Source organism: Zalophus californianus, chromosome 13 (genome assembly GCF_009762305.2).
Source record: "Zalophus californianus isolate mZalCal1 chromosome 13, mZalCal1.pri.v2, whole genome shotgun sequence".
Lineage (NCBI taxonomy): Eukaryota > Metazoa > Chordata > Mammalia > Carnivora > Otariidae > Zalophus > Zalophus californianus.
Window position 1 is genome coordinate 4,024,029 of NC_045607.1, and position 23,481 is coordinate 4,047,509.

Here is a 23,481-nt window from a genome sequence, read left to right on the forward strand (position 1 = left end):
AGGAGCAGTTAAGGGTGTGGGGGTGTGTGTGTGTGTGTGGGTGTGTGTGTGTGTGTTTTCTTTCTTTCACCTTAATTATGAACATCTTAAAGCAAGGACCTTTCTAATTTTATGCAGCCTTTTAGGACCTGGTACATGACTTTGTGTACTGTGGGTTCTCAGTAACTGTGTGAGGCCATGCCAGCGTAAAGCGTAGGCAGAAGTGAGAGGCCAGGCTGGGCAGGAGAGACCAGTTTGTGAAAGAGCGGTCCTTGCACATTCGAAATATAAGTTTGTGTGCTCCAGAGAAGTAGATCGAAGAAGCAGCCAAGTCAAGAAGGGAGTAGGGATTAGCAGGAAGGAGCCTTTTGAAAGTTCAAAACCCACTTTCCTAAATGGAATAAAGAAATCAAAAGGAATCAGGAGATATTGGGTTACCTACAAAATATTTCCTCCTGCTTCTGGTGAAGAACTCACCTTCAGCCAAAGGAGGGGAAGGTGGGTTTCAACACCATTGTTACGTGGATGAGTTGGTAGAGGGAAGTACCACGGAGTGACTGGAAAATGATACTCCTGAGCCACCTCCAGGCGTAAGGCTGACACTGGGCTTTCTCATGTACATGCGGCGCTCCCTGCTCGTCCCTGGATAAACAGAGCGCGGTAACCTTTCTCCCGGCACGGAGGGCCACTCCCAGCTCCCCTTGGTCTGCTGGCCGGTTCTCCGTTGGACTGCGTCTTGGTTGGCCATCCAGCACAGGCTTTCTTTTAGAAGACACCTGAATCACCTGTGCTGTTTTCCTCCACCTTCTCAATTTTTTTTTTGTCTTGAAGCACACTGTTATGTCTGTGCAGTTCTTAATTTCCCTCCTCCTGGGGAATTTCCACTGTGCCAGGAGGCTGGGAGACAAAGGAGGCCAGGGGGTGAGACCGTGAGAGTCACAGGAATGTCAGTTCACCACTGACAATAAATGTAGACTTTGTTGGTTTTCTCTGGGGCGTGCTTTTGAGGTAAAGTTTCTCTTTTCCACTTTATTTCATTCGTGTTAATGGCAAGATCATTTGGAGATGGTCGGCTGTTTACTCAGTTACGCTAACTCATGTTGCCAGTTTTTTGGCGGCTCCAGCCAAGATCTCTCGCCTCTGACAGCTTCTGCACTCTCTCCTTCCTCCTCTGATTACGCAGCCCAATCTGTCACCCGGACAACGGGGGCCTGTACCCCGCTGATGGCTTTCCACACACGGCAATAATGACTTTTGGCAGGCCGGGGAGGCAGCAGAGGCGAATTTGCTGCGTCCCTTGCTCAGAGAGCCGGCAGGCCCCCTCTCCCTGTTAGTAAAAGCACTTTGTGAGGTTCTTGGGTAAATAAATGAGTCATTTTAATCCAACTGACAGGCTGGCACCTGAGCAAGCTGCCTTCCATCTGTACTCCTTGGTCTCATGGAGGCAGCCAATTGTCAAGCCCTGGGCCTTCAAGGCCTCACTGTTGAGTGTCTTTCAGAACTGACTTTAGCAATTCTTTTGCCCTAATTAGCTCAAAGGAATACAGTTGGGCTGGGTCTAAGTTCTAAGAGGGCAGAAAACCAAAGCCTTTGCTGAGTCTTGGGCAGGTCAGTTTCCTGTCGATCCCGTGCCACTGGCTGGTGGCGTTCTGGAGGATGGAGCAGACCCTGGCTTCTCTGCAGTCCTCTGCCCCGGTTGGGTGGTGGGTGTGAGGAGACTCACAGACCACTGCCTAATCGCCACCGTGCTGCTGATTCCTGCTTCATCATGGAAGGAAATCCTTGGATTTGTAATTCTCAGTGCACTTCCACATGCATAGTCTTGTTTGGTCTTCACAGCAACCTCATGAGATAAATAGGATGAATCTTATAGCCATCGTATAAGTGGGTAAACTGAGGGTCAGGGAGGTGCGTTGACTTGCCCGGATGGTATGGCTGTAGAGGGATGGTGGAGTCCAGTTCTCTGTTCCTAGACCCTGAAGGTTATCCCTTTGTCTCATTCTCTGTGGTAGCCTAAGCTGAGAATAGGAAGGAGGACTTGCAGAAATGGCCGGGTGAAGCCTGAGCAGGGGTGGCTGTCAGTGAGGGTCCCCCACCCCAAGACAAAAAGTGGTGGGAGATGGGAAGATGGCGTCTCGGCCAGTCCCCCAGACCCAGATCACCCAAGCAGAAAATAGAACTGCGAACGGTCCCATGAAGGCTGCTGGCATTTTTCCTTACTGTGGCTGAAAGTGTGCTCAGTGAGTTCCACGAACGTCATATGCTATTTTAGAGTTTCATCTGTGTTTCTTGGTTGAATTTACTAAACCGATGAGCATTAAATTTTTTACAAAGCCTGTCTGTAAAGCTCAGACAGCCCATTGTCTACATGCATCTCCCACTGCAGAGCACTTAAATAAAATAAATCACTTCTTAACAAGAGCTTAGCGGATTTAAGAACCCGTCAGTTTTTCTAAAGACATCAGCTGTGGTTAGTGTAGAAAGCAGTGCCTGCTCCCCTTTAAGATAGAGAACTCTCTAAATTGTGTTCTCAAAGGCATCAGCTCTGGAACATCAACCTTCAGTTTTCCGGGCAGTGGGAGCTGTCTGAAAACACTTCGTGGGTGGTTGACACACTTAGTACATTAAACTCCCACTTAATACTTAATAAATGTAGCCTAGCCACCATTCAGAGGAAACCTGCCAGCTCAGGTGTAGTCAGAGCGAAGGCAGACAAATCCCAGCTTGCCCTCAGTGGCCCCTCCCAGTGGGTTAGATGCCGGCGGGCCAGTGTCCTCCTTGGCTCCCGCCCCTGACACCGGGCAACACAGGGCGCGGGCATCTCAACGTGCTTCCTGCAGAGACTTTGCGCAGGGTTATTGTTCTCCGGGAAAGCTCTCTGCATGCAAAGTAAGGGGAGAGAAAGGCGAGCTGTGCTTTACGGAAAAATGCCAACTACTAAATGGAAGAAGGGTATGACAGACTTCGGAAGCCATCCGCTTGCTGCCACCAGGGCAACCGTTGGTGCAGACGGGCAGCGTCAGGCGACACTAAGGCCTCTGGGCAAAAGGTTTTGGGAAACAGTCTCAAAGTTTCCCTCCCCAGTTTACTGATTAGTTACAAAGGAGAAGGGTCCCTTCACCTGGATGCCGCTTCCTCGGGGGATTGTGCACAGCTCCCCCCAGTGCGGGACAGGCTGCGCTCGGGCTCTCCTGGCGTCAGGTACTGGGAAGCACACGCACCAGAAAGCTCCACCAGAATCTTACCACGAGGACACAGACAAACACAAGATTCTGGGGTGTCCTTCAAGATGCCTGGACTCCTTCACAATTGAGTTGTCAAAAAACTAAATAAATATTAAGGGCAGGGATATCATTCTAGATTATGGAAGTCTAGAGGGAGATAATAAAAACAGAATGCATGATCTGTGAGTCATTCCTGAGTCGGGCAATAAAAACATCTATAAAAGTCAATCTTGGGTGCAGTTGGAGAAATTTGAATATGAGGTGATTATTTGAAAATAATATTTTTTGGGGCGCCTGGGTGCCTCAGTCGGTGAAGCATCTGCCTTCGGCTCAGGTCATGATCCCGGGGTCCTGGGATCGAGCCCTGCATCGGGCTCCCTGCTCAGCGGGGAGTCTGCTTCTCCCTCTCCCTCTGCCTACAGCTCCCCCTGCATGCGCACACACATGCGTGCGCTCTCTGTCAGATAAATAAAATCTTTTTTAAAAACTTACTTAATATTAAATTTCGTAGGTATGATGCTGGTACTGTGTTTGTGAGGAAGAATGTCCTTTTACTTAGGAGAGACATGCTAAAGTAGGAATAAAACGTTATGGTATTTGCAACTTTCAGATGGCTCAGAAAATGTGTAGAGAGAAAAAAAGCAGATGTGCAAAGATCAGCGGTTGATGAATCTAGGTGAAGGATACACGAGTGCTCATTGTACTATTCTTCCAGCTTTTCTGTTTAAATTTTTCTAGATAAAAATTTGGGAGGAAATACTAGGCATTCATTGAGAGAAAAAGCAAACAATAGAGGAAAACCCAAAGAGAAACATAAAAATCACCCCAATCCCTCGCCCCGAAGATAACCACAGGTGATAGTTCTGGTGAGCCTCCTTCCAGGCGTAGGCTCCCTGGCAATCTCTCCGTTCCTCTCTCCATTTATCCATCTACCCATTTCATGTCTCATTTTTGGTACCCTCTTTTTTTTTCCTTGGATTTTTTTCTGGAAGGAACCAGACTGTCCATGCTTTAGAATACTCCACATTCGGGATTTGACTTCTTTGGTTGGGCCAACGTGCTCCTCCCTCCCCTGCACTTCCTGTAAACTAGGAGTTGGGGCTACATACCTGGTTAGGTTTGCTTTTGTTTTTGGCAAGAATACACCACAGGTGACACTCCGTGCTTCCTGTTGCGTGACAGCTCGTCTTTCTAGTTATGTCAAAACATTTACGTTGTTTCACAGTCAAGATTATCAAAGTCCCTTCAAGGAAGTCCGGCTTCCACCCTTGTCTGCCACCCCCAATCCCTTCCCCTGCAGGTCACTTTTGTGAGCTTTTGGCTTTTCTCCTCTGTTATTTCTTTTTGAAATACGAGCAGATATATTTGTATTTCCCTCACTTCGCACACAAAAGCCTACTCTGCACACGCAGAACAGATCGTAGAGGTCTCCATGTCTGCACACTGGCACCTCCCTCCTGTCTCAGCTCTATGACACTCTGCTGCGGGGGGTCAGTACAGCCGTCTTTTAGTCCACCTGTCTCCTGCCAGACACTGGGGCTTTTTCTACACCTGCAATTACAGACTTTGCTGAAATGAGTAGCTTTATGCATGCAGCATGTTGTATTTTTTGCCAGTGTGTCTTTGGGATGGATTTCTAGGAGTGAGATTGCATCTGGGTCAGAGGGCAAGTGCATATGTAATTTTGCTGCATACCACCAAATTTCCTACTGTAGGGTTTTATACTATTTTGCATTCCCACCAGCAGCTTATGAGGGATGCAGCCTCTTTTTTGATGGTGGAACAGCATAATATGGCCTTGGAAAAGTAAAATGGACCTGGATTTGAGGGCTGCCTCTACTTCTTAGCTATGTGTCTCTGGACAGGTTACCTGATCTGTCCGAACCTTGGTTTTCTCTCCATCAAATGGGAGTGATTGTTGTTCTGTGGAGCTATTTGGAAGATCACTCGAGATAATGCAGGTGAAGTGGTGCAGTGTCTGGTGTATAGTAAGTGCTCAGGAAATGTTGACTGGGGATATTCCCATTATGACTGTCGTGCTTGAACACAAATGCCCAGCGTCAATTTATCCCCGACAGCCGAAAGGTACCCATTCTCTAGTCCCTGCCAGAATGGTCAGACAGACACTAGAGAGCAGAGAGCCTTTGCTTTTTGGGTGGCAACCAGCTGAAAAGAAAAAATGTATCTCCTTTGCTTTTACAGTTTTTATGTCTGGTTGATTAAATCTCTGGCTGGTGGTGTAATTTAACTGTCAGAAGAGGTGGGACATTACTTGGTCTTTACAGCTATCTGAGGTTGATAAGTCCTCTGTAAAGACTTTGCACCTCACCTCCACAAGGGAATACTTTGGGGTGATCTTCCAGACACACGTCTCAAAGCCATGTCACTGTTAGGCATTGCTGATAGGGAAGGGGTGGGGGTAATAACCCACGAATGCATTGATCATAGAGTGGTCCTTCAGAGAAAATGTAAAAGTAATAATACATGCTAGAAATTTTCATAGTTCTTACATGACGCAACTGATAATGACTTCAGTTCTTGGGCCAACAGTTTATGTTCTAGTAGAGTGGGTGGTGACTGCCTCACCAACATGTTCTGCAGAACTTACCCCAAGTTAGAATTTTCAAGCACAGATGGACTTCAGTGGGTCCCTGAAGTTGTATGCCGGTGCGTGCATGTGTGCACGTGCACGTGCACCTGCCTATGCGCACTGGGGGGTGGTGAGCCCTCGTAGTTTGCATTAGATTATCAGATGGATCCATGGCCCAAAAAAGGTTCAGAAACTCAGTCTTAAGCCATATTCTTTTCTGTTTTGAAGGATGTTGCAGCTCGGGGCTTAGATCTCCCTCAAGTCACATGGATTGTTCAGGTAATTTTTTAGTTGTTAAGGTGTGGGCTCCACGCAGGAATATATGACTGTGAGTAGATGTGTTGGCTTTAAGTGGAATAATTATTATTAGCCTCTTGGGTGTTGCCCTGGTAACCAGGCAGCAACCAGCCTTATCTGCACAATTCTCCTGGTATCTTTCCCTAACCCAGCCCACCTAGCTGCTGCAGGGAAACAGCCAGGCTGAGCAGTCGTGGGAGGGAGGGGCAGGCTCCCCTGCTCCCAGACAAATGCATGTCACACACAAAGTTTCAGCAATCTGAAAATAACAGGAATTACCAGGGCCCTTGGGAGGTCTCATTGTGTCCAGAAGGAGATGGCTCAGCTGTCCCGAGAGCCGTGTCCGTGTACAATGACCTGCAGGGGGCAATTAAGTCCCTGACAGCATCTTACACATACCTCTAGCCTTAGACGCTTTGCCAGAGGGTACAGGTGTTAGCACTAGAGTCTGGTGGTTTCAGTTTTGTTTTTTCTTTTCGTTAGTCTGCAGAATGGTAGTTTTAAGCCCTTCTGTGTGAGGGCGAGGGGACACGTGCCCCATTTACGTGAGTCATGGTTTATTCACATTTTAGTGGAATTGCATGCCTGTCAGTGGCTAGGAAATTTGATCTGCTCGCTGCAGAAGGCCACTTTTCGACTAAAGGCATTGAGTCTTCTTTCCTGATGGCCACGGAGCAAAGTAAAGATAAAAAGGCAGGATAATTTTAATATGGGGGGCGGGGGCAGACACATAAAACTGGTTGTTCAGAGCTTTTCTGTATCATCAGATTGATTAGATTCATGTGCCTGCCCCTCCCCTATACATTCTATTCCTTTTGGGCCTCTGATCTTTGAGTCGTGTAGCAGCAAAGAACAAAAAGGAAGAATGGTCAATTCCTTTTCATGGTGACGAAGTTATTGCCATAGAGAATATGAAATAATGCATTCTGCTGAGTTAGAGTCTGCCTTTTCCCTCGAGTCAGGAATGCTGTCCTTGGGAGCAGAAGCAAGTCCCTGTGGGAGGGGAACCAGCCTCTCAGCTGCCCCACAGCTCTGTGCCGTTGGGATTGAGTGGGAGTGCAGTGAGGTGCTGGGGACCAGCTCTCGGCGGCCTGGCAGCAGAGTGAAGTCTGATCAGAGCAGCCGGCCCCTTCCTCCTGACCCCGTCCAGTCCTCTGTGCCCTCCGCCTCACTGCTGTGTCTGCCACGGAAGCAGGCCGCGCTCACGCAGCCATCCTACAGAAGGGGGCCCCCGCCTGCCTCCAGCTTAACCTTGCACGGTCACTGCGGTGAAAAGATGCAGATAGGAAAATGAAGAGACCTGTGGAGAAGTAAAATTACAAAGGAGGTACTGGGACGGGAAGGCGGCTCACTCATAGGAAACTTGGCCGCTGTTCGTGTTTGTGTGTCAGAGCTTCGTTATTTCCAACTTCAGGGTTGAGCGACTTCTCCTTGGGATTGTGTGAGGGTAACCATAGCACCAGGATTTAATTCTTGGGATACCTGGAGGCAGGTGAGGGGTATTGCACTTCCAATTAATGGCAATCCCTTGATCTGTGGATGCTTCATTTTTGTTACCCTTTGTAGTACAATGCGCCACCTTCACCTGCTGAATACATCCACCGGATCGGGAGAACCGCCCGGATTGGCTGCCATGGGAGCAGCCTGCTCATTTTGGCTCCTTCGGAGGCAGAATATGTCAACTCGCTGGCTTCTCACAAAATCAAGTGAGTCAGAAACCTGAACAGGGTTTCGCCCGATCTCACCTAATTAACTTTCTGTCGCCTTCTACAGTGGATGGGCCTTGTAAGCTGACGAAGAGCCATTAACCCTTGTGATCCCTAAATGAGTCCCAGAATAGCCAGTGGCAAACACTAAAACCCTTCGTGCCGTCAGCACATGACAATTTTCATTGCGTTGCCAGACTTAAGTCATGGAACGATCTGTTGCTCGTGGTTTTTCTGTAAGATAGAGGTCTGTATTTCATTTTCCTTTCTGTCAGAGATGTGTGCACAGCCGGCTCACAGCCGGCTGCTTGAAGACCTTTTTTATTCAGTTTTTATTTTTACACACTCAGCATTTTGTATCTTTAAAGATGATTTGTCTTTGAAAAAAATAATATTTTTGATGCATTACACAGCACCCCCTCCCCCAGGAAAATAAACCCAGGGAAGAAACCTTTTCGGGGCAGCCGGGGCTGTGCGGCCACCAGCTCGCGTGCCCACCACCCTGAGCGAGGCCCCCGCTCCAGCCCTGGCCCCCCAGCTCGACGACTGCGGGCCAGAGCAGCAGGGGCCTCCAGGGGGCCCGGACCTCGGCCAGGAAGGACAAGTGAAGCAGAGGCGGAGAAGAGCGTCTCAAGCTGGCCTGGAGCAAATGTAATGGAAGCAGGAAGAACTCACCTGGGTCACAGAAATGAATGTTTTGTAATGTTTTCCATATAAGCTCCAGCAGCTGAGGTAACAGGCGCTAATAACAGGCTGCTGAAGGCATGTGATTTTTCACACTGGTCTAACTTGCAAGAATTTCTTCTGCTCAGACATAGCACAGTGATATGGAAAGTGTTTTTTGAGGCACGGGAGAGTCCTGTGTGTGCCCAGGAGGGTGGGACAGGAATCCTTCCGCGCATGGGAGCCTGGAGGGCCGCCCTGCTGCTTGGAGCTGACACTGTGAGGCTGGCACATGACTCCGCTGCGCACCTGCGCCCGAGGGCCTCGTCTGCCGGTGCTTTGCCTTGCCCAGCCCGGTGGTTTATGTAAAGCATCAAAGAAAGTGATGAGACATTTTCTCTAAAGTATAGAGCTGGCAGAATCATTGCATTCTGCACCTGCACTGACATTTCCAAACAGGTGGTGTGGGACCTGGTCTGGGGACCAAGTGCAGGCCACCCATACGAGAGCTGCCTGTGACCGTCCCCGTCAGCCCGCCATTGTTCCCACCTGCAGAGCCTCTCCCTCCTTCCCTGCACCCGGGGCGGACTTTGCAGCATTCAGCAGTTTCGGGGTTGCTTGTGGGAACATCTGTGGGCCGGGGATTCCTCAGATGATGTGCCTCTGTACACCCTTCAGTGGTAGGGAGGCAGGACCCCACTCCTGATGAACCTGGTGGCGATTTTGAGTGGGCCCAACTAATGCTGGTTTGGGTTTTCCTGTCATTTAATATCTTCGAACAACATCACCATTAAAAGAGTGGTTTCTATTGGTTTCAGGAAGACTGCATATTTTATCTCACTTGTAAGAGGAATTCTGGCCCTCAGTTGGTCAATCCCCTTTCACCAAGAGCTTCCTCTCCAGCTGGTTTCCCCAGGCCCTGCGGCTGGCTGGTCCTTCTTACGGGCGCTTTCAGGGCCTAGGCTGGCGCTCGCACGATTGGGCACCTGGATCCCGGAAACACTGGGGGGTGGAATGATAGCCCTCGTAGCCCCTTCTCCCATCTTCCCTTCCCCCGTCCTCACAGGCCGGGAGCCTGTCACGGCGCTGTGACTGTTTTCCTCTGGCACGGGAACTTGGAGACCTCCAGAAAGTGTTTTCAGAGCCGGCTGTTGTCATCTACGGGAGAACAGGTTCTTGTCCTTGGCGGCCTCTTACCCCTCGGCTGTCTCTCCTCCACCTTCTATTCTAGACCTACACATTCATGTTCTCTGGGCCTTCCTGTCAGCAGCTCCTGGAGGTTCTCTCGTGCTCATTTGCTTGGACCCGATAAGCTCAGAAAAGTGGGTACCCGTGGTCGTGAGGTCAGGTGATAATTGGCCAGCCCCAAAGTCATGTGCCCAGATGCCTCTGCCTCTCTCCTGCTCTCAAGCTTTCTTTAATAAACGCATTCAGGTGATGGCTATGAAAGGTTCAAATGTAAACCTAAACTCGGGGGAAAATAATAGTTGGCCCCAACCTGAATTATTAGCGAGCCAGATGTATTTTAAAGATATAAGAAGTACACTCGTTGTCTGTGATGGTCTCCTCTGGAAAACACTGCCAGCACTATTTGTGGGCAAGCCAACACAACCAAGTGCACATTCAGGGACAGCTCCATGATCCAGGGATTCTCAGGGTTTGGACTTGCAGGGGGGGGTTCAGAAGGATGAAGACAGAAGTACCCAGAGGAGGAGAGAGGTCTTTTGTGGAGAGAACATCCATTCAAGAGGGAAAGAGTCCTGGAGGGGTCCAGCCTTGCTCGTTTTCTGCCCTGAAAACGTACCCACTGAACTTTGTGCCCCTGATCCACTGACTGCTTTGTGGGCCTGATGTAATCAGTACCCCCCCCCCCGCCCTGAAATACCAGATCAACGTTATGTTGTAGCCTTGGATCATGCTTTCTGATTTCTGAGGAAGGGCTGGATGTTGGGTATCTTGACTTAACACCAAAATATGATACCTAAGAAGACCTGATTACAAAGTGTGCCGTGGAAAGAAGCTGACTTGAACATTTTTGGAATACAAAAGGTACACTGCTAAATAGTAAACAAAACAAAACCAGAAGGAAGGGTGTGTGTGTGTGTGTGTGTGTGTGTGTGTGTGTGTGTGAATACAAAAGGTACACTGCTAAATAGTAAACAAAACAAAACCAGAAGGGGTGTGTGTGTGTGTGTGTGTGTGTGTGTGTGTGTGAGAATACAAAAGGTACACTGCTAAATAGTAAACAAAACAAAACCAGAAGGGTGTGTGTGTGTGTGTGTGTGTGTGCGTGCAAAACCAGAAGGGGTGTGTGTGTGTGTGTGTGTGTGTGTGTGTGTGTGAATACAAAAGGTACACTGCTAAATAGTAAAACAAAACCAGAAGGGTGTGTGTGTGTGTGTGTGTGTGTGTGTGTGTGTGTGTGTGTGTGTGCGCGCGCGCGTGTGTGCGCGCGCGCGCCTACCTGGGAGCCAGGCAGCAGGATGCTGGGACGGCTGATGAATTAGAGGAGAGATTCAGGAAGGCAGGCCAAGGCTCGTGGTAGCAAGGGCCATCACAACAAATTGCTGCCTGCCCTCGTGCACTGTGTACCTTGAAACACGCCCTGACTGTAATTTAGCAGCGGGCAAGAGACAGGCGCCCTGGGCCATTGCCACCTCTGTCTAAATGCTCGGAACTTTGTTTCTGCATCCTTCTGACTTCCTGGTGTTTGCCAACTTCTTCCCTGTTTTCCAGTTCTCCTTTAAATGCGTTTCTAATGGAAGTCATCATGGGTTTATTAAAATGTAAATGCTTCATCAAAACGTGTATTTCTTAGATCAGGCATGAGACAGTTCCCTGAATTTATGTATCTGTCTCTTTTCATAGGAAGGCGGGGTGATTCAAATCTGTTGATAGAACCATAAACAAGCAGAGTAGATTGGCTTTGTTCCTCGGAAGCAACAATTTCTTAGAATAGGAAGAAGGCCCTTTTAAACTGTAAATCACTCCAGTCCATTCTCGGCTCCTGTTCACTTACGGTGCCTGATCGCCCAGCGCTGTCACCTGGACACACAGCGGGGCTGAGCCCTGGCCGCAGTGTCCACGCCACCCTGCCTTTCAGAACACGGTGCTCCTCGGTGCTGTGTTCAGTTCTTTGTGTCCTGACTCTGAATGGCCTTATTCTTTGTTTCCTTCTCCCTGCTTCCAGACCTCACCCCCAAGTCCTTATGTTCCTTTTACTTTTCCTTTTTTTCCCTCAAGAGAAAAAGTGATGAAGAGGGGCAAGTCCGTTAGACAAAAAGATAGGCCTGGGCTGTGTTTTCACCTTCAGATTTCCAGGCACAAACAAGGGGCAAACTCAGCAGCCGCAGCTTTTTTCTCTCATATGAGAAATAGATTTTCCATGAAATCATGAGCCCTTTCCCCCAAACTGCTACCCTCGCAGTACATGCTCTGCCTTCTCCGGTTGACTCCTCCTGCTGTAAAAAGATTTCACGTATCCATGGGGCTGGGAGCTGGCAGCAGAGGAAGAGAACGTGGAGGGGCGGGGGCTGGGGGTGTTCAGGGAAGCGGTGACACATTTCAGGTAAATCGCTGTCAGAGACGTGACATTTTCATTCACAGCTTTGTCAGAGTAACCTTTGGGGGAAAGGGGGAGAATTGTCTTCTCCCACAGGAGAGGTTGCCATTCATGTATTAATTTGCTGTTACATTAAAAAAAAAAAAAGGAAAGAAACAACATACAAGGAAATCATTTATCTTTTTATGATCTGTTTTTCTCCCCAGAACTCCGCCTTCCCTTTTTTTTTTTCCCTTCTCCCTGGGAAGTATGTTTTCCGCAGCTCCTGCTTCTTCTTAGGCTCTAATACTTGAATCTGCATGCACCTCCCATGCTTGAGTGCCGTGGCCTTGCAGGACATGGGGGACGCGGAGGCTTCCCCGCCCCGCCACGAGGCAGGGTGGGCCTCTTTTTCTGGCTCAGGGTGGCTTCTGCTCACAAGTGAAGCCCAAATTCTGACCTCGGCTGTTTGTACATAGCTCTGAATCCTTCAGAGGTCACTTGTCCCTCGCCTCTTAATAATTAAGAGGCAAGAGGGTAGACACCCTTCTGGGTGGAAGGGAAGAGAGGTCTGGTGCCGTGGTCACTTGTCAGCCTTCCCTGAGGAGTTGACCCCAACAGTTAAGGATCTTTGGCCACCCTGCCCCACCCCTCTTTTCTTTTAGGTATAAAACTAAAGGGACTATCCGAAATGTTTTATTTCTTCATCTGCTCAAGTCAAGGTAGTCTATGAATAAACAGGCCTCCTTGTTTAGTATTTGAGATGTGTTAAGAAATAACGACACGATCCCTACAGAGGAGAGTCTAAATGTAGCCTGTTTGAAAGTCAGCAGAGGGGATGGAGAGTGCGGGGGATATGACCCCGTCTATCCCTGTCGCGTCGTAGAGGTCCCTTCCTTCCAAACTCCTAAAGGTTTAGGAAGCTATTTCCTGTAAAGGTGTAGCTTCTACTTTATATCCAATTAGAATAGGCCAGTTTTATGCATCAAGATTCCAGATGTTGGAAGAATAAAAAGTTTACCTTGATATGCTCTTCCTTTTACAGCATTTCTGAGATTAAGATGGAAGATATCTTGTCTGTCCTGACAAGGGATGATTGTTTTAAAGGGAGCCGATGGGGAAGCCAGGTGAGTTTTATTATTTATTATACTTGCTGCGAACAGACGTGACTCATTTCTTGATTGGGGGCGGTGGAGACTTTGTGTGTGGGATAGTTCATTCCTCTGTCCAGCAGGCGTCTGTCTAAGGGACCGTGAACATTAGGTGAGGCCAGACCTTGAATGTATTTTTCTCTCTCTTTGCTTTCGGGTGTATTTGCTAGTCTCATCCGGTTAATGGGCTGCTGTCCATTCTGGAAGTCCGCCAGGCCGCAGCAGGCTTCCCAGAAAGGAGGTCTCCTCCCAGCCCAGAGTGAGTTTGCAGGCAGTGTTACGTGCTCAGCCCTGGTGGTCCCTGTCCAGATCATCAGCAAGGATGACTGGCTGGACCCATCCACCCAAGACAGCATGGAAGAAATAGATCTCTGTCTCCTTTCAGACACACACAGTCCATCTGTTTTCTAGTGTGGGTGCCATACACGGAAGGAGAGTAGAGGTTGAGATTATTAGGGAGAAAAATCTGTGTTATCCATGCGGTTCCACATGGAGATCTGGAGCGTCCTTTCCTGCTTCTTTTCTGCCAGGCAATTGTCCCCCCACACCCCACTCCACCGCATGACTCGGTACATCACAGATAAATGTGTGTGTAATGTTGCTGAATGCAATTTTGTCTATGAAATATGAATTATGTGGGTATTTTACATTTGTTTTCTCAAGCCTAAGGATAGACTGGAAAATTAGAGCCAAATAGATCAGGCTGAAGAGTTGAGGTGAGACTTGGTCAGTGAACGCTAGCACAACAGAGATCCCTGCAAGCAAGAGAAACAGTTAAAAGACTCAGTGGATCAACAGTTGTTTTAAGCAATATTTTGTTATGAAACATCCCATACTAATAGTTCGTTGTCAAGGGAGCGGACCAGTACCCAAACAGACATTCATCGGTCCTTGCACGCTTCTTCTGAAGCTAGTTCTAGGTAGGGTTTTTTCCTGTTCCCCTGGACACTTCATTACAGGCCCAGGACAGCATGGGGGAAGCAGGGGGGCCGTTCCTGCGGGCAGCAGAGCAGAGGGGTTAAGGGCATGGCCTCAGGGTCGGAGTCCCAATCTCATTCACCAGCTCCATGGCTCTGGGCAAGTACTGGAGCTTCCTAAGCCTTGGTTTCTTCATATGTCAAATTGAGGTCATGTTAGTATTCTTCTGGTTAGGAGATTGGAGGATTGAGTAAGAAAGAACCTGGAAACCCCAATACAGTTCTGAAGGGTGTTTGTCGTCATCATCAGTTGGTAGCAGATGTGGATTCAAAGTTCAGACTCAGTGATACAAAGCCCAGTGCTTTCTGCTGTGTCACCTGGAACATTAGCATCTCCCTGCTCTCCAGAAATAAGAGCAAGCAGTCAGGTCACAAAATGAGACTGTAAAGGTTCAGTCCAATCTCATCTTTACTTAACACTGTTTCTGGGACCGGCTCTGTTGTTGATGTTTGTCCCTGAACCGGGTACACATCAGTTCTGTCCAGGGAGCTGATCGTCGAGTACATTTGTAGCTGGAGCCCCTGCTGTGGACGTTCCCCCGCGGAGGGGGCAGAGCAGCTCCAGTGCCCTCTGCTCTTCCAGGAGCAAGCCACAGCCATTTCTCCACTTCTGCCCTCCGGTGGCCTTGCTCTTGCTCGGCTCTTCCCTTCCACTCCCCCGCCCCCAACCCCAAACCCCGTAAGTCCCTTCCTGGGTGTGAGGCCAGCGTTGAAGCCTTGCTGGGGCCCCGAGGCAGGCAGACTTGGGTTTCAGTCCCTGCTTCACAGCTGGTGGTTCTACAACCTTGGGCAGCTTGTCTTCTCTCCAGCCTCAGTATTCCCATCTGTAAACTGAGAACAAGGGTGCCCATCTTGAAGGTTGCTGTGAAGTTGACCTAAAATGAGGCAGAAAATACTCCATGCACTTCTGGGCCATGTCAGTTTGTTCCAGCCCAAGCTCCTGCCTTGATAGAGAGGGACAAATAGAATTTTTTTTTTTTTTTAAGATTTTATTTATTTGACAGAGAGAGCGAGAACAGGAACACAAGCAGGGGGAGCGGGAGAGGGAGAAGCAGGCTTCCCGCCGAGCAGGGAGCCCGATGCAGGACTCGATCCCAGGACCCTGAGATCATGACCTGAGCTGAAGGCAGACGCTTAACGACTCAGCCACCCAGGCACCTGACAAATAGAATATTTTTATATTTTTAAGGTGTGGCGAACTTCGTTTTTAAAAAGAAAAAATGTTCAGGGTGCCTGGGTGGCTCAGTCGGTTAAGTGGCTGCCTTCGGCTCAAGTCATGATCTCAGGGTCCTGGGATCGAGTCCCACATGGGGCTCCCTGCTCAGTGGTGGGTCCCTTTCTCCTCCCCCTCACCCCGAACTTCTGTGTGCTCCCTTGCTCTCTCTCTCACAAATAAAATCTTTTTTTTTAAAGATTTTTTAATTTATTTATTGAGAGAGAGAGAGAATGGTAGAGAGAGAGCATGAGAGGGAAGAAGGTCAGAGGAAGAGGCAGACTCCCCGCTGAGCAGGGAGCCCGATGCGGGACTCGATCCCGGGACTCCAGGATCATGACCTGAGCCGAAGGCAGTTGCTTAACCGACTGAGCCACCCAGGCGCCCACAAATAAAATCTTTTTTAAAAAAGAGAAAAAGCGCTCAGCAAGGTTGGGCTTTCATGGACACCAAAATAACTGGTATCTTACAAAACTAATCCTACTAGGTCCCACGTGTCCCGTTGATGCAAACCTGGCTTGTTTAACCAAAGTTAACTTGAATTCAGAGGCCAAAGAGAAACTAAATGAAATTGACTATATTAGTAATTACCACGTAGATCTGCAGCCTGGAAGAGTGTTTTATGTGTGTGATCTGTGTGAATAGTAAGATGAATAAAGTAGATGCTAGGTACAACTTTTAGTTCTGTTTTAATTGCTGTTCTCAGAATGGGCAGTTCTGTCTAGCACACGAACCAGTGCCAGACAGATAAATGTGGGCTCAGTAAATAGGTCTTTTTTTTTTTTAAGATTTTATTTATTTATTTGACAGAGAGAGGCACAGTGAGAGAGGGAACACAAGCAGGGGGAGTGGGAGAGGGAGAAGCAGGCTTCCCGCGGAGCAGGGACCCCAATGCAGGGCTCGATCCCAGGACGCTGGGATCATGACCTGAGCCAAAGGCAGACGCTTAACGACTGAGCACCCAGGTGCCCAGTAAATAGGTCTTTTATACACGTAGCCGGACACCTCATTATAAGGCCCTCTTCTCACTCGGTTGAAGTCCATTGTAAATGTCCCTTTGACACATACATTTTTGGGCTTCTATGAACAGAAAGAGAGTGAGTGAAGCGTCTGTAAAATGTATATTTCATATTTAGGTATATAAAATATATATGGCTACGTCTGGGTGTGCGAATGTTCACCTACCTACAAAGAGAATAAATTTGATCTTTCAACTTTACTGGGAAGCACTCAGAAGGTTCTAGGGAAGCATGAGGGTGAAACTCAACTTGGCAATCAAATGATTAAAACTAAATCCTTCCATTTAGTTTTAAAAATACCTTCAAAGTTAGCAATATCAAGACGTGCTTCCAAAAAAAACCAACAAACCCCTCCCCCCACCATTGCTACCACCTAAAACTTTTTTACAACAACAAAAAATACAGCCCGAGTATCTTCAGCTCGTCTGTTGCCTCTTGATGGGTGTGAAATTTTCATCTTCAAAGTATGCACCAACCCAAACATGTTTTTTCTATGAGGTTTTTTTTTTTTTGTCCTATGAAATATGCCTGTAAACGGACCTTAACAAAAAAAAACTGGGCCATGGTGAGGTATTAAAATGAGATCAGCAGCCCCTTCCCTCAGTCCCTTTGATCGTCTCTTCTCTCAGGGATCAGTAGGGCTTTACAGACTAAGGAATACTGAATGTGGACCCTTGGAACTGCATTTTCCTAAGCTAGCCCTGGTCCACTAGTTGCAAGCTAGCTTCATTAGAACCAGTACTGGGTCTGCGCATCTTTGAGGGGTGGGTGCACCAGTCCTGCAGGGCATTCGTGCACCCTCCGGGCTTTGACCTACTCTCATTACAGCAGCATTTTACCTGTCTGGGGCTGAGACGGTGCTGCATGCATAACTCTGCCCCTGTCTTCAGTTTAAATTTAGACTGTCCTCCCCAGAAGACAACTGAGAAATACCTCATTCTCAAGAGGGGTAATTTTAAAATAAAGTATTTCTGAAAGTGGGGGTAGGGGGAGAAAGGCATGCTTTTTCCTGAGTATGTTTTCTGCATTAAGTTTTTCTTATATTTTACTAAAACTGACCTCATCATTTCAAACGTGTGAACCTAGTTTTATCGCCTTTTTTCTACCTATTTCACTTGTACACACACATTAATATATGTGTGTGTATGTAATTTTTTTTTTTTTTTTTGGTTGGGAAGAAAAGATGCCTCATTTTGAAACCTAAAGGGGGAATAAGAAAAGCCCTTTGTAATATATTGCCATATTATCACTAAATCCCCTGACAGTTGTGACACAGAAGCAAGTCACCTGTCACTTAAGCTTGAGGTCTCTTTAATTTTCTCCTGGAATTCGCACCAGGCTGTCTTTAATTTGAGGCCTTTATTGGAATTCTGAAACCTCTCTGCCTCCCTGGCTCTCAGATCTATTCTGAGAGCTGTTACAGAATGTATACAATAACCAACAGAGGGATTCAAGCGGGCTGGAGCTCTGTTTATCTAACACTCTAGAGGGATTTTTGTGCTTATTCGGTCCTGGCTGCCCGGCTTTCAATATCGCTTTGACAACCATTCTGCCCTTCTCATTAATTTTAAACAGTTAAAACACAGGAAAAAGAGGAAAAAGTTTTCATTATTAAAGTGCTTTACTTTTTAATAACAGAGGATTCTGTCCGCCAGGGGAAAGGGCATCCTCGCTAATTTCACATTCATATAAAAAAAAAACACACACACAAGGAAGGTGACAGTTGCGTTGCCAAGGTGGCTTAACAAAAGGAGGGCAGCAAAAAAAAAAAAAAAAAGTTTGCATTTGAGGGTAAAAAAAAAAAATCCTTGTTAATGACAATAGCAAATGTCCACTTCCATAACACAGCTCCTGAGTGACTTTTCTCTTGACATTTGAGTGGATAAAACCCTTAGGGGGACCATGTACTATGAAATCAGCTAGACTGTCATCAACCAAACAGGTAGCAGGAATGATTTGACGAAGCTAAAAACATTTTCAGGTTGTTAAAGTCTCTATTAATACAGACAGGGACGTCAACCCAAAGGATGAGGCTTTTTCTTCGCTCCCCTTTGTTCTTCCTCTGGTAGCTTTAAAAGAGAAAGAGACTCTAGAGCCCAGTTTGGGCACCCTGTCCTCTGCGGGGGTTAAGGGAGGCAGGGACTAGGGCTCACACTGTTCCCTGGTGACCCACGTGGGCGGTGGGTGTTGGTTACTGTAGAGACTGAGTAGCATCTCTGAGACAATCTGTGTCTTTGGGGAGACCTATTAGCCAAATTGAGTTTGGAGAATCTGGGTTCTTTGGATCTCAGTTTTACATTCAGTAGAAAGCATTCGTGTTTGTTTGAAGACATAGGAAACAGGGGCGCCTGGCTGGCTCGGTTGGTAGAGCATGTGGCCCTTGATCTCGGGGTCGTGAGTTCAAGCCTCACGTTGGGTTTAGAGCTTACTTAAAAAAAAATATATATATATATAGGAAACAACACTCGGTTTTAGGGGGATATAAAGAAAGGAAATCTTTTCTCTGGGATTTTTTAAGAATGAAAAGGATATGATTTTTTTTTTTTTAGTAACATTTTCCAACTGTAGAACTTTAGTGCATACAGATGTCACTCCTTACACGGGATGGTTTGCTGCAGAGATCGTGTGGTCATCTCTGAATGTGGTGTGAAGGAATAGCCAACTCCTTAATAGGTCCCTGGCATCCAGCACAGTGGTCCCTCCCTGAAAGAATGGATCTGAAACACTACAAGTCTGAGCCTCCCTAGGAATTGAGGGAGCATGCTCTGAATTCAAGGACAGGCTAAATTTTAGGCAGGCCCCTGTGGGGCCCTCTTAAAGAGAAGGTCCCGTTGTTTCCCTGAGGAGGGTGAGGGAGGGGAAAGATTTAAGGCCTCAGTAGGACACACAAGTCATGTGAAACCTGCCTGTGTTCAATGATGTTTTAAATGCCTGAATTGGACTTGGAAAATTCCAGAATGTCTCCAGTGGGCATTCATTTTGAACAAGAGGCCAGGAGGACGAGTAAGTAAGTAAACAAGTAAATAAATAGACCTGATCTTCTCCCTCACAAAGCCATCTTCATCTTTGCTTGACTTTAACATCTTTATAGCTCCCGTTTTTCCTCTAGTAATATTGAAAGGATTACCCTTGTTGGCCCCTCGGTGGTTACCGGGTGGTTTTACTGTTATTAAATCTATTATAAAGTGCTTCATTATTCCTGACTCTGACTCTGACTCTGTCTCTTTCTTTAATCCTTCCGCCACCCTCCCAGAAATCCCGTGCTGCTGGCCCCCAGGAAATCCGAGAGCGAGCCACCGTCTTGCAGACGGTGTTTGAAGATTACGTGCACTCCAGCTCAAGGAGGGTCTCCTGGGCGAAGAAAGGTCGGTGGATTTCGTGGGTGCTTGTGCATGGCTAGCCCCCAGAACGCCGTCCCCACCTCCACCCGCACACCCCCGACGGGCTGAGAGGCGACCAGGGGGTTTCTGCTCTCCAACAAAAGCCTTCAGTCTCCCTTGTTCTGCAGGGTCTGGAAGCAGGCACAGAAGGCTTTAAAGCGATATTAAATGCTAATTTCATCCTTCCCCATGTTTTGCACAAATGAGGCTTTATCTTGGCTTACGTAGGACTAGAACTTTGACCCAGTGGCTTGGATCTCAGGGATCCATTTTTGTCTTTCTTTGAAAACTGGATAGACGAGACATGATACGTCAGAGACCCTTGTAGGCATAGAAATTAGAGTTGAAGGTAAGGACCGGGAGCATCAGACCTGAGCAGTCTCAGTTTGGACATACAGAGGAAGATGAGAAAGAAGTGCTGAGGGAGGGCCCTAGACCTTGAACCCAGTTCCTGGGGAATTTACAGGAGAGCTAGGTGTTCACTTAATATTCAGGCCCTCTTACCAGGTAACTCGGCTCCTGGGATCACCAGGCATTAGTGGGACTCAGCAGTTCAGTGGAGCAGAGTGGAGCACACGGGATGGGCTTCGAACAGCTCCTTACGGCGGCATGCCGTGCGTCGTGGTTGGTGATTGTGTCATGCGTGCTGAAGTGACGCGGTCCATGCTGGGGGCCCCTCGCTTCTTTCTGGTAGTTTACCTGCTATTTTGACAAGCATGTTGGGCTGGCTTACCAGAACATCATCTTTTCCTTTTATGAATTGAAATTTAAAAAAAAAATCATTTAACAAATAGTTATTGAATTAGTCACCATTCTAGGTGCTTGGGATACATCAGGAATCAAAACAGAAACCCTAACCTCTCTAACATTCTAGTGGGGGAGCAGACAGTGAGCATAGTAAAAATAAACAAATAGTCTTTTAAAAGGGGTTAAGAACTATGGAAAAAACAGAGCCTGTAAGGGAGGTGAAGGGGTAATTGGGCAGAGTGCATTTTACATAGAGGGTCATTGTGAGCCCTGCTGTGAAGGCCGCACGAGCAAATTGAGGGTCACACACTGCCGACAGGAGGGCATGCCAGGCCCAGAGGAGCTCTGGGGGGCAGGGTGGCCACAGGAGGGGAGGGCCTGCGCAGCAGAGGAGGCTTGGGGGAGGGCTTTGGGGGACCCCAAGGTCAGTGGGAGCCATTGCAGGACTTGGAGCAGAGATGTGGCACGGCCCACAGAGGTTGGAAAAGATGGCTGGTGTGAAAATAGACTGGGGGGCAAGGGTGAGTGCTGGGGGACTGGTTCCAGGCAGTTGTCATCAGGAGATCAAGGACAATGGGTTAGTTGGCAGATGTTTTTGAGTGCCTACTGGATACCCTGGCACACTATAAAAGCAGCCCTTCGTTGTTGCCGTCAACGCTGGAACAAACCAGAGCTACGCAGGATGAAAGACGAAGTCCCAGTGATGGCCCCATAACCACTGATGCGTCATTAGCGTGTAGCATTCTGGACTGCTTCCTCATAGTAGCCTGTGCTCGCATTTCCCTCAAGTGAATTCAGCAGTTCCTAAGGGTTTTCCTCAGAACCTAGTTTTAGAGAAGTACTAACACACGTCTCTCAAGAGGAATAGATTATTTGTCACGGCATAACTGCAGACATTGGGCGTCTGACAGGCAGTGTGAGCTTGCTGGGTGGTGCATCACGAGGTGTGGTGCTGCAGGATTTCTGGGTTAATAACAAAGTGGCGATGAAAAGAAAGAAATCAAGGCCATGCTGTCATCTTCGTCGTTGGTTTTGAGGTCAGAGGTGTTTTGGATCTTCTAGCGAGACTACGATTATCTCAGGGTGTCTGGTCATCAGAGTAAGGCTGTAGTGAGGAATTCTTAGTGTGGTTTTGTGTTTTCATTCGTCATCACCACTGCTGAAATTGTTCATGCCAAGAAACAAGCTGAGTTTCTTGTCTTCTCTCTAAAGGATATCGGAGTGGGGCCACTCTGCGGTGTTGAGGCACCAAAAAGGAAATTAACAGGCATTTTTCTCCTCTGCTAATTGATTTCCACATCAGATTGGTGATGGTCTGGGAGGAAGCCGCCTGTGGTAGGTCTTGGCCACTCCACTCCTTCCTCTTCTGCTACTCAGCGTGCTGAGCTCCGGAGGTCACAACACGGGGACAGCAACTGCACCCCACAAGTTGAAACTCTCTTCTGCATTTCAATCTGCATATGCAAATTCTCCACTACTTCTGTGCCTCCCTTTTATGCCATTTCAGAGCCCACCTCATGAATAATTAACAAAGCAGCTGGTTTTTGCCTTTATGGCAGAAAACTAGTTAGAAACTGGGCCAAGTATGCATTTGTTTTCCTTTTGCATTTCCTGACCCAGTCATTGTTAATAACCAGCGTTTAATTGTTTTCAGTTTCCAGAAGGAGTCACGCTTCCCCCCTCTCATTTCTTGCCTCCTTTAGCTAGATTCAAGTAGTTAAAAATGGTGCTAACAGAAGTTTGAACTCCAGACTCCTGAACAAAAATTTCAGAAACTGGAGTTCTTTACCTACAAACCACCACTTTCCTGTGGTGAGGCCCCTCCAGCTTCAGGGGGCCCACATGCAGAGGAGTTGTGCCTGGCTTGGAAGAGCTGCTCTGCAAAGTCAAGAACACCCAAACCACTGATGACAGATTAGCCCCCTCTCTCAGTGTGATTGCAGGTAGGCAGATGCTCGACCAAATGCTTTGATACTGTTGTGGCGTCAGGTAGGCAGGTGCATGTGCCTTTACTCTGCACAGACGTTCGTGTCCCCTTCTGGGGGCAGGGGCAAGTTTCTTTCCTCCCTACCTCTTTGACCTTAAGTATCATCCATAAGGTACTGCTATTCCCGATCAGATGGCCAAGAATAAATCTGATTTGAGGAACAAGGATGAAATAGATTGCCCTTACAGCTATGAGATAGGAGCCCGTGGCTCCAGAGCGCATGCTCTAAGTGGCCGCAGCTTCCTCCGCCATCCTAGATAAATGCCCTCTTTCTCTGCTCTGGGCCCTACAGCCCCTATTCCCGCTGCAAGTTCTCGACACTGCCCCCGGAAAGCATCTAGAACAGCTTCTGCTGAAATTCCTGCTTCCCTGAACCATCCAAACACGGGAGGCCATTCAGGGATGTGAGGACAGCCAGGTGTCGCTGGCCCCAGGGAGACAGGAGCCTTGAGGACAAGGAGGGTTAGTAAAAATACACAGTGCGAAATGCTGCCTGAGCAGTTGTGGAGGGAGAAGGCACGTCCGCCATTTCTTGGCAAACTCGTTACTCCTGTAGAGCTGTTAGCTGAGCACCTGCATCTCGTGGGACAGAGGCTCTCCATCCTCCGCTCTTCAGTTTGGTGCAGGAATAGGAGGCTAATGTGCTTATGTGGGAGAGCGGTGTGCATGAGGAGGCCTGGGCCAGCCTTTGGACAACCGAGATTCTTTTTTTAGATTTTATTTATTTACTTGAGAGAGAGAATGAGGTAGAGAGCATGAGAGGGGAGAGGGTCAGAGGGAGAAGCAGACTCCCTGCCGAGCAGGGAGCCCGATGCGGGACTCGATCCCGGGACTCCAGGATCATGACCTGAGCCAAAGGCAGTCGCTTAACGAACTGAGCCACCCAGGCGCCCTGGACGACCAAGACTGTAAAGGTGCAGAGTCTTTGGCTTGGCTTGGTGTGGCTGCAGTCTGCTTTGTTAGACCAGGAGTCAGGGTTGAGGCTCAGGAAAGGGGTGGCGGCGCAG

The 23,481-nt window shown here is 48.1% G+C and overlaps 1 protein-coding gene across 3 annotated transcripts in view; it reads left to right on the top strand.

The window, feature by feature from the left end:
* Nucleotides 1-23,481, top strand: part of DDX31 (DEAD-box helicase 31) — a 71,495-nt gene that overhangs the window by 27,670 nt on the left and 20,344 nt on the right. For all 3 annotated transcript variants that reach the window (XM_027614947.2, XM_027614946.2, XM_027614948.2), the window contains 4 exons: nt 6,022-6,072; nt 7,657-7,796; nt 13,046-13,127; nt 19,614-19,725. In XM_027614947.2, coding sequence (XP_027470748.2) covers nt 6,022-6,072; nt 7,657-7,796; nt 13,046-13,127; nt 19,614-19,725 — 385 coding nt within the window. The remainder of the gene's footprint in view (nt 1-6,021; nt 6,073-7,656; nt 7,797-13,045; nt 13,128-19,613; nt 19,726-23,481) is intronic.